At 38.4% G+C, this 11,797-nt stretch overlaps 1 protein-coding gene across 1 annotated transcript in view; it reads left to right on the forward strand.

The window, feature by feature from the left end:
• LOC114031546 (mu-type opioid receptor) overlaps positions 1-9,782 on the forward strand; it is a 45,354-nt gene extending 35,572 nt beyond the window's left edge. Inside the window, exons 2-3 of the mRNA XM_027846691.1 lie at positions 5,073-5,425; positions 9,256-9,782. Of these exons, the coding sequence (XP_027702492.1) occupies positions 5,073-5,425; positions 9,256-9,782 (880 nt within the window). The remainder of the gene's footprint in view (positions 1-5,072; positions 5,426-9,255) is intronic.
• Positions 9,783-11,797: the final 2,015 nt, after the last annotated feature.

The following is an 11,797-nucleotide window of genomic DNA, read 5'->3' on the forward strand; positions in this document are numbered from 1 at the left end:
GTTAGAAATATCATGAAATAGTTGCTGCTCCCAAGGAGCTTACATTCAATTGGTGGACACAACATGTATCTATAAGTGTGTGTGTATATCTATCTATCTATCTATATATATATATTTGTATGTACGTATATATGTATGTATATATACATATATATGTATAGAAAATAGTGGACATATTTGAGAGATACTGGGAAGATAACAATGACACAATTTAGCAATGAATTGGCTATGTCTGATGAGTACTGGTGAGGAGTTAAGGATGATGATATACTTGCAAGTCTGGGTGACTAGAAGAATTGGGGTACCCTATATAGTAATAGGAAAGTTGAGGAAAAGGTATTAAGTTCTGTTTTTTAGTTTGAGAAGCCTAAGAAGAATCCAGTTTGAGATATCTAAAAGGCAGTAGGTGATATGGTACTGGTTGCTAAGGAGAAAGATTAGGGATAGATTCATGGATTTAGGAATCAATAATCTGCACTGAAATGAGTTGAACCGTGGGAGTTGATGAGGTCATCAATCAATGTAGTATCAAATAGAAAAGAAAAAGGGCTCAAGCCAGAGCCTTAGGGCCAAAGGTCCTTATCAGCTCAAAGTTTATAATCCCAGAGTCTATGATAACATCCATGGTTAATGAATATGACCAGGATAAAGACCAAGAAAAGGAGGCTCAGGAGAGGTAAGAGAAGGAGGAGAAAAAAAAAGAAGTAGGAGGAGAACTAGGAGAGAATATTGTCCCAAAAAACTAGAGAGAGAAGAGTATCCAGTAGGAGAAGGTGACCAATAGTGTCAAAGGTTGCAAAGAAGTCAAGAAGTAGGGGGCAATTAAGTGGTCACTGGTAACTTTGTTTAGAGCCATTTTTTTTTAGGTATTTGGAGGGCTTTGGGAGAGAGCTCAAGACAGTCACTGCTTTCCCTCCGCCATCTTGGCTCCGCCCCAACTGGTAACTTTGGAATGAGGAATTTCAGTTGAACGATGCATTACATCCCTCAGAAGGTAGTGCCATAGATAGAACTCTGAACCTGGAGACAGGAAGACCTGACTTCAAATCCAAACTCAGATGCTTCATAGCTGTGTGACCCTGGGCAAGCCACTTAACCTCTGTTTGCCTCAGTTTCCTCAACTATAAAGTGGGGGTACTAATACCTCACGGGGTTGCTGTGAGGGAGAAATAAAATTATACTTGTAAAATGCTTTGCAAACCTTAAAGTACTATATGGATGCTAGCTACTATTACTATTATTGTGAGAGAACATCTGTTGAAGCTGCAAAGCACCATGTAAATGACAGTTATTGTTATTATCACTACAATTGGCGGGGTGGAGGTGAATAGACCTGCGGTTTCATTGGTATAATTCCCTATCAGAGAGGGTTGACACATATTCTGCAATTTATGATCTTAGAGATTTACTTAGGAGCATTGAGATATTAAATTACTTACTCAGGTTTGCACAGCCAGTACATGTTTGAGAAAAGCCTTTAAACAAAGTCTTCCTAGCTCCAAAGCCCACTCATTATCCATTTAATGTTATTATTATTATTATTATTATTATTATTATTTTTACAAGAACCAGTCTGATCACTTACAATCAAACATGTGCATATAAAGTCAGCCTTTCATATCAATTTGTTGATTAACTATTTATGTAATATGCTCTAAAATGTGTCCCATCATCTAACACAGTCCCCAAAATTCTGACCATTGGACTCATTCTTAGAGTTGAGGGACTTTATTAAAAATCAAACTTATTACCCTAGAGAACTACATGATAAGTACACATTAGTGTGAATTAGTTTATCGGTTTACCTCGTCAGTCACCTAACAAGGCTCTTATGAGGATGGAAAACAGACAAGTTAAGCTTTAAAGGGGGTACTATGGGTGAGGAGAAGGAAGGACCATGGACCACTGCCTAAGAGAGAATATTGGAAAATTCTATAATGAGCAGCCCTGAAAGTGCAGAGTACAAAATGAAGACAGGTCATTACCACAAAACAATTTTGTGTAAGGCTGGCCTTAGATTATTTATGGCCACACATTCCAAGGATAGAGACCCAGACTGAGCTCTGGCACTCATCACAGTGCCTGGCACATAGGAAATACTTAGTAAGTGTTTATTAACTGATTGACTGATCAAAGGTCCACATCTGTGACTTTCTATGTCTGCCAGTAACTTGACTCAAAATTGTGAGCTACTCAACATGGTGAAAAATAAGGAAACTCATGTAGATGCCGTGACTACAAGGACAAAGTTACTTAAATTTTTGAGAATAGTACCTATCCTCTGCCAATTTCTAATGATGATATCCTTGATTAGGAACTTGACTGCGGACACATATTACTTTGGGTTTGTGTCAGGACATTGATCTGGACATTATCCAAGTCACAACAGCACCCAAGGGCCCCCACTTTCACTATCAGACTCCTTTCTTGATTTAATGCTTCCCTTCTCTCAAATCTCCATTATATGATCTACAGTGTTGGTTCCCACTCAGTCTACAGTAAGGGACTTCCACTCTTGGCCAAGCATTTCACAATATGAACACATAATTCCATTGTGAACATGTTCATACAACCATGGCAAGACTAGAAATAATTGGAAGAGTCCACTGTTCTGATCAGCTGTGTTTTTATTTTGTTTTGTGATTTGCAAAGTGCTTTACAAATATTATTTCATTTGATTTTCACAACAATCCTAGGAGGTGGGTGCTATTATTATCCCCACCTTTCAGATGAGGAAACTGAGAGAGGTTAAATGATTTTCCCAGACCCATAGTTAATAAGCTAAGGAGTGTCTTTGATAGGGATTCAAACTCAGATCTTTATTAGGCCAAGTTCAGCATTATATCCACTATGCCACCTCATTGCTTATGAGTCTAGGGAAGGAGTTGTTGAGGTATACACCCTACCCTCCCAAGGCCTGCTTAATAAGCCTCAGAGAATTAGAAAGACTGAATCTCTGAAGCACGACTGATTATATTTCAGCTATGTAGACAAAGACCAGTGACTCAATTTGTGAGTAATTGAGAGAAGAAAAAAAAACTTGAGTTACTTCTGAAAAGAGCTGTTTGGCTTTAAATGAAAAAAAATTAAGCAATGCCTTAGTTATTTTTTAATACCAATCAGGATAATTTCAGCAGATAAATGTGCAATTTTCTTTGCATGACACAGAGGACGAAGAACCTAATTTTGTTCAACTTCATCTCAGTGAAGGAGAAAATGATTTTTAAAAAAAATTAAATAACTATGCAGCAAGAAGCACTGAATTCCAAGATAAGAGAACAGGCTAAGATGTGTTGCGATGAGTCACCAAGCTGACAGTGAAGGAGCTGATATTTAACATAAAACACTCTATTATAGATAAAGATAAAGTATAAAATGTAGATTCAGCTTGGTAGAAAAGTGACTAATGCAGCAGGGAAGTCTTCAGACCAGCCGTATCTATAATGAATGGCTACCTAGCAATAGTGTTCTTGTCTCTTCTGCTCAGAAACATCATTAAAACCTGCGTCTGATCAAGGCCAGTGATATCAAAGCTTAAAGCCACACAGACAATTTCTTTTTAACTAAAAAACTCTTCAAAATTGTGTTCCTCATTTGGTTATTTTTTTAAAACCTCAAAGAAATAAAAATGCTCTAGCTAATCAAGTTAAAGACAATTTTACTCCCTAATTTTTCTTTATGAAAGATTAATTTCTGAAGAAATTACCTGAGGTAATGATGAAAGTTTAGATCTCGGGGTCAAAGAAGTCCTGGGTTCTTAACCCATTCGGAAATATACTAGCTATATTACCCTAAGAAGAACCCTTAATCTCTATGTGCTTCAGGCAATTCAATAGGATTTATCTACTAAGTCATGAACAGGTTGGAATGGAGTAAGTTCAAATACCTAGGGAAGCATAGGATCTTTTCCTATTCTAGGAAGTTAGGTGTCACAGAGAATAAGCATTGGACATGGAGTCAGGGAGATTCCAATTCAAATACTGCCTTAGACACTTTCCAGCAGTGGGACACCAGTAGTAACCTCCCTCAGCTTCAGTTTCAACATCTCTACAATAGGGATAATTAACAGCCTCTACTTCACAGAGTTGGGATGAGAATCAAATGAGATAGCGAAAGTAAATCACTTTGCAAACTTTAAAGTGCCATACAAATAATAGCTATTATTGTATTTACATTGGCTTTCCAGTCTAGCTAATCCAAATATTTGCTTCATGGATTCACTATTTTTGTCATAGAATCAGTTCAATACAATTTTTTTTTTCAATATTACCTTACCACTGAAGGTTTTTAGAGGGTTCCTGATAATTAGAACAAAAATCCTAGGGGAAGAATTCTTACCAAAATTTGGTGAACTTCTGCCAGTGAGATTCAGTTAACGTCATTTAATCTTTCCAGGTAATCTCTGAAATATTTAGATTAGATTACAAACCATGCGTGAGCTTCAGCTGCCTTGTTTTATCCATAACTTTATTCTATGCGAAGATATATAAATTTTAAATGTTATATAAGAAAATTATAATTATTAGTCTATGTGTATGAAATAGAATTTTTTACACACACAAACATACATTAGAACAAATCATTAATTCTTTCTAGGCCTCAATTTCTTTATCTGTAAATGAAAGCATTAGGCCAGATTATCTCTAAGGTCCCCCCTAGATCTAAGATTCTTGAGTCTATCAGCCTATGAAAATGTTATTATAATAATAATAACTAGCATTTATATAGTGCTTTAAGGTTTGTAAAGCACTTTATAGCTGTTTTCTCCTCTGATCCTCACAACAATCCTGGGAGATAAGTGCTATTATTATTCCCATTTTAAAGATGAGGAAGCTGAGGGAGACAGAAGTTAAGTGTCTTGGCCGGGTCCCATAGTAAGAGAGCAAGGCCCGATTCAAATTTAGGTCTTCTTGATTTGAAAACTGACGCTTTGTCCACTAAACCACCTAGCTGCCTTATAACCAAGAATAATGCAAGATGTACTCTTTGCACTTACAATGAAACTAGTTTTTTTGTTCAATTACTTTTGGTTATTTCACTGAATCTATGACAATTCTTCCTTCATCTTCCAGGTACACCAAGATGAAGACAGCCACCAACATCTACATTTTCAATTTAGCCCTCGCAGATGCGCTAGCAACTAGCACACTGCCCTTCCAAAGTGTCAACTACTTGATGGGCACCTGGCCCTTTGGCACAATCCTTTGCAAGATTGTAATCTCCATAGACTACTATAACATGTTCACCAGCATCTTTACTCTCTGCACTATGAGTGTCGATCGCTACATCGCCGTCTGCCACCCAGTCAAGGCCCTGGATTTCCGTACTCCTCGAAATGCCAAAATTGTCAATGTCTGCAACTGGATACTTTCCTCAGCCATAGGTCTGCCAGTCATGTTCATGGCAACCACAAAATACAGGCAAGGTTGGTAATGGTTTGGAGGGTGGAGGTGCAATATAAAATGTGGGCAGAGTTGATTAAAGCAGAATTTGGAAGTGGCAACATGCTTTGATCCATGTGTAGTTTTGTGTACTTCCTCTAATTCTCTGATAGGCAAGATGATGTAGAAGAGAGGAGGCCAACCCTGAATTTAGGAAGACTTAGATTTAATCCCTGCCTGTAACATAGGCTAGCTTTGTGACCACAAGGAAGTCACTTAATTTTTCAGTGTCCTAGACAACTCTCTAAGACTCTAATTTACAGATTAATAGCCAACTCGTATTGGCAGAAGAAATGTTCACATCCTTTTTTTTTTTTTCCTGTGCCTATAAAATCAAAGATCCAGCCCAAAGACAGCATTCAAGGGAAATCCAATATTCTAGTAAAACTGTAGCCTGGTTGATAATAGGTCTTCCCTTCTATAGGTTACAACTGATTCATGTTCACCAATCATGAATAATTATTGTCCATGTCCTCCTATAAACCCACTATAGGGGATCCAACCAACGAGCTGGTGGCATTCTCATTTTTGTGATATCATATGGATGTCAATGAAGCACATGGGCCATCAGAATGAGATATCATAGAAATTTATTTACTTCTTGGTTGGCAAGAGTCCAAAAGGGATTTGGGACAAAAGATTTTCTTTAATTTTTTTAAAATCATTGGCATATGAAAAGGTAAATGTGCTTTCTTCATTCCTGAGGATAAACAGGAAATAAACAAGAGAGGGAAAACACTAGAGATAATGGAAAATGTTTTAAGAGGATATTTAGAGAGGATGGAAAAGGCTTCATGTGGATGATGTGATTTAAGCACCCCTTAAAGGAGGCCAGGTAAACCAGTAGATAGAGATGAAGAAGAAAAAAATTCCAGGCATGGGAACAGCCAGAAGAAATGTCCAAAGACAAAAGACGGAGTGTCTTGTTCATGGAACCACAAAGAGGCCAGTGACACTAGATCAAAAAGTACATGGAAGAGAGTAAGGTATAAGTAGATTGGAGAGGTAGGAAGGGTCTAGGTTAAGAGGAGCTTTAAATACCAAATAGAGAAATTTATATTTGATCCTGGAGTTGATAGCGAGCTACTAGAGTTTATTGAATAGACAGGTGATATGGTTAGAACTGTGTTTTAGGAAAATCACTTTGGTGGTTGAATGGAGAATAGACTAAAGTGGGGAGAAATGAGCAGGCAGCCCCACTAGCAGGTTATTGCAACAATCCATGCATCAGGTGACAGAGGGCCTGCACCAGAGTTATGGCAATGAAAGAGGACAGAAGGTAATGAATTTGACAGATGATGCAAAAGTGAATCAACAGATATTAGCAAAAGGTTGGCTATGGTGGGAGGGGAGAGGTAAAAGACGGGAGTTGAGGATGACTCCTAAGAGACTGGGAGAGTAGTGTTGCCCTCTACAGTAATAGGAAGTTGAGAGATAGGATTTAGGGAGAAAAATAATGGGTTCAATTTTAGGCATGTTAAGATTAAAATGTCTACTGGACATCCTGTTTGAGATTTCTAAAAAGGTAGTTGGAGTTGCAAGACTGAAGATCAGCAGAATGATTGGGGCCGTATAGGTAGATTTGAGAACTATCAGCATTGCGATGGCAATTAGATCCATGGAAGCTGTCAAGAGTACCAAGTGAAGTAATATAAAGTGAGAGGAGAAGAAGGCCAAAGCCAGAACTCTGTGAGATACCTATAGTTAGAAGATGTGATTTAGATAAGAATCTAGCAAAGGAGACTTAGGAGTGATCAGTTAGGTAAGAAGAGAGCCAGGAGAGAGTGGTGTCTCAAAAATCTAGAAAGAAGAGAATATCAAGGAGGGAGAGTTTATCAATAGTACCAAAGACTACAGAAAAGTTTAAAAAATGAACACTGAGAAAAGGCCACCAGAAAAAAATTGTTAGTAATTTTGGAGAAAGAAGTTTTGATAGAATAATAAAACTAGAAGCCAGGTCATAAGGGGTCAAGAAGAGAGTGAGAGGAAAGTGGAGGCACCCATTGTAGATAGCTTTTTCAAGAAGTTTAGCCACAAAGGATAGAAGAGATATAGGATGATAGTAAGCAGGATGAAAGGATCAAGGGAGGATTACTTGTCTATCATCAGGGTGATAGAAACATGGGCATGTTTATAGACAGGAGGAAATGAGCCAGTAAATAGGGAAAGATTGAAAATAAGTGATAAAGTGGGAATGACAGAGGGGGAAATCTGTTGGAGCATACCAGATGGAATAGGATCTATTGAGCGGGAAGAGGGGTTAGCCTTGGTAAGGAGTAAAACCACTCAGCGTGTGAGATAGGAAAGGGTAAAGGAGAAGATAATGGCAGAAGACACATGGATGATGTGAGATAGTAGATAGAGGATAAAAAGAGCTCATGGCAAATGACCTCAAGTTTTTTCTGTAAAATACGAGGCAAGCTTCTCAGCTGCGAGTGTGGGGGAGGAAGAAGGGAGTCAAGGGAGGGAGAAAGACTGGAAAGGTTTGGAAGAGCTGCTGTGGAAAGTGGGATAGTGGGATAGTGAGTTATAAGGCAGGTTTTGGCAGCAATGAGAGCTCAGTTGAGGTCGTGTAACATAAATTTGTAGTGGATCAAGTCAGAACACTTTCTCCACTTTCATTAAGTAAAGTGTTGAAGAGTAAAGGTGGTAAATGGTGGAGGTAATCCAAGGCTAAGGCTTGGTAGGACATAACCAGTGACATGATAGGGAGAATAAGGGTTCATTCTTGAAGACCGATTCATTCAAGAATGACCGATAAGAGAGAGTTGAATTGTTTCACCGGTAGGTCAAGATGGAGAACATAAGAGAGAGTGGCCAGTGCAGAGGAGATGGCCTGGTCTTGAGACTTGAGCATTGAGAGATTGATGGTCATGGTGCAGGCAGGAGAGAGGTGAAAAGTTATAAGATTATGGTCAGATAAGGGGATTTCAGAATTCTTGGATGTTAAGGTGGGTAATTTGTAGGTGATGTCAAGATTAATGGTATGACCATCTTTGTGTGTAACAGAAGTTAGGTCATGAGAAATGAGGAATTAAGTGGTTAGGGTGTTTGAGAGAGGGTGAATAGGTATGTTGAAGTCCCCTGGCATGAGGCAAGAGTTGGGAAGGAGAGAGACACTGTGAGCTAAGAAAGGAAAGAGGAAGAGGAGTGGCCTGGAAGTCTGTAGACAACAGGTACCAGGATTTTGATTGATTATGATTGCTAAGAGAAAACAAGAAGGCTCCTATCGATGTTGGCTAGAACCAGGGATGCTGCAAATGTTTAACAACTGGCTCTCAGTGCGAGGACATATTCCACACTTCTAAGTTTCATTTGTATTATTAACATTTTTTCATCACTGTCTTGAGTCTAAAACAATTAATCAAGTCCTGATTTATAGTGTCCTGCTTTTTCCAAAGTACAAATGCTCACATTGAAATTTTACCAATCATTTCATGAGAATGGTAGGAACTAGCTCCAGGACTCCCCTGGCTGGAACCTCTGTGCCAAAATTATGGGAAGACATAAACAAGACTTACACAGGGTTGAGGGGCATGGATGGGTTGGAAGCTGAATCACTGGAGAGAATAGCCGCGTCACTGAGATCACAGATCCTTTGAATATCTAAGAAAAATCATGACATAGACAATTCAAACCAAAACATCTCTCCTGCAATATCCAGATAAGCAAGCCACTTCATTATAATATGTAAGCATAGCCTTAGTTTTTGTTCAAAGGTCCTTAGCCATAAACAGCTGTGGCAATGATTAAAACCAACAAAGAAAGTCAGCAATGCCATTGCTTATTCTTCTTTAAAATTCTTGTGTTCTAGGTTCCATTGATTGCACACTCACATTTTCCCATCCAACTTGGTACTGGGAAAACCTGCTGAAGATCTGTGTTTTCATTTTTGCCTTCATTATGCCCGTCCTCATCATTACTGTGTGTTATGGCCTGATGATCTTACGCCTCAAGAGTGTCCGCATGCTGTCTGGCTCCAAAGAGAAGGATAGAAACCTGAGAAGAATCACCAGAATGGTGTTGGTGGTAGTGGCCGTGTTCATAGTCTGCTGGACCCCCATTCACATCTATGTCATCATCAAAGCCTTGGTCACCATCCCTGAAACTACTTTCCAGACTGTGTCCTGGCACTTCTGCATTGCTCTAGGGTATACAAACAGCTGCCTTAATCCAGTCCTTTATGCATTCCTGGATGAAAACTTCAAGAGATGTTTCAGAGAGTTCTGCATCCCTACTTCCTCCACCATCGAGCAACAAAATTCAACTCGAATTCGCCAAAACACTCGGGACCACCCCTCCACTGCCAACACTGTGGATAGGACTAACCATCAGGTATGACTAGTGGTTGAGAAGTCATCTCCAGAATCACTCATTTCCACTGAGGGTTACTTGAATTTGGAAGTTTCATAATTTACTACTGAGTTCCAATTGTGAAGTTTCAGATGGGGGTCTGAAGTATGTGTGTGTGTGTGTGTGTGTGTGTGTGTGTGTGTGTTGGGGTAAGGTGGTTTATCTTTCCAGACTTAGTAAGTCTATATATGTTCCAAGTATAAACATACTCAAACCACAAAAAAGAAAAGAAAAGAAAAACCTATTAGTAGCTGGAACAATCTTTTTTTTTTTGCTATATCTCAGTCAGTTTCCATTGTATGCTTTTTTTTTTAATCTATGTCATCCTCGTATCACTAGCATAGCTAAGAAAATAGTTCCAATCTAGTGCCTCTTTCCAAATCTCTAATATTAAAATGAGTCTGTATATTTGTGATGTATTGGGAGAGACCTGGACTCAAAGGTTTAAGGAAAAACAAGACACCTTAAACTGTAGCTTTGGCCTTGTTACTGACTAGGTTTAGACGAGGCTATGTCAACACTCTGAGACCCAGTTTCCTCATCTATCAAAGGAGGGGGTTGACCTAGGTGACCTTTAAGCTTTCTTCCAGTTCTGAAATCTTATGAACGTATGTCTCTTTTTCTCAGAACTTGATGAATTTTCATACATGTCTCTGACCATTGTCATTTTCATCTGAAGTCATTCTGACCTCAATACTGTCTTTGGGGCACTGTGTGCTTAGAGAGAGAAAGTATCACCTCCTCAATGTTCTGTCCTTGACACTGTCTTTGGTGGCACTGTGCGCTTAGAGAAAGTATTATCTCCTCACTATTCACACCCAGCCAAAATTGTCAGAATAGGATGCTGCTACTCTCAAAGCCACATTTCACCTATGAATTTGCTACAAAGAGGTATTGATTCCACTTCATGTTAATGACATTAACCAGATCTCAAGGAAATAGAACTTTTGCTCCCAAGAGAGTCTGTAGAATAGACTACTGACCTGCAAAAATGGATGAAAAGGAAGGTGTGTATGTGTTTCAATGTTATTTGTTTCAACTTCTAGTTCAAAAATTAGAAGCTAGATGGGTGGTAGAGGTGACTTGTTTCCAGTATGTCTCCTCTGCCGTTTTCGTATTCTTTTAACAATCTCTTCAACCTAGTTCCTTTTTCTTGGCTGTCTTCTTTTCCAGCTTCCACTGATCCATTCAAAGTATGTCCAGTGTTTTAGGAAAGGGAAAGGGAAAGGAAAGTTTGAATGGACCTTCCAAAACCCAGTATACTGCAGAGATTATTGACCTAGGGTATATGAACTTATTTATGTACACACACATATAAGCATATGCACATATACACATATATATATCACTATACAATAATGTATAAATATGGCATATAAATAAATGTAGTTATTTATTACATGTATATATAACTATATATGGTATATATATATATAAAACTTTAAATATAATTGGCTTCCTTTTTAATCCTGTATATTTTATTTTGTACATTTAAAAACATTACTCTGAGAAGGCATCCATAGGCTTCTCCAGATTGCCAAAGGAGTTCATCTCACACACACACACACACACACACACACACACACACACACTACACACAAAAAGTTAAGAAACCTTACAGTAAAGGTTTATTGTAGAATGTAATTTATATGATTAGGCAGCTAAGTAGTGCTATGGATAAAGCCCAGCGCTTGGAATCTAGACAAACCTGAGTTCAAATCTTCCCTCAGACACTTACTAGCTGTTGTGACCCTAGGCAAGTCACTTGATCACTGTCTGACTCAGTTTCCCCATCAGTAAAATGGGGATAATGATAACATCTCCCTCCCAGAATTGTTGTGCAGATTATTGAAATGATATTTGTAAAGTGATTTACAAACCTTAAGGTACTATATCAATGCTTACTCCTACTATTATGATGATGATCAAACCCCAAGACCCAAATTTAAGCTGATTTATTTCATTCCATTTAAGTGGCATGATGATCACATATTGCAGGCATC

This window comes from Vombatus ursinus, unplaced genomic scaffold (assembly GCF_900497805.2).
Source record: "Vombatus ursinus unplaced genomic scaffold, bare-nosed wombat genome assembly UNPS02015175.1, whole genome shotgun sequence".
In the NCBI taxonomy this organism is placed as follows: Eukaryota; Metazoa; Chordata; class Mammalia; order Diprotodontia; family Vombatidae; genus Vombatus; species Vombatus ursinus.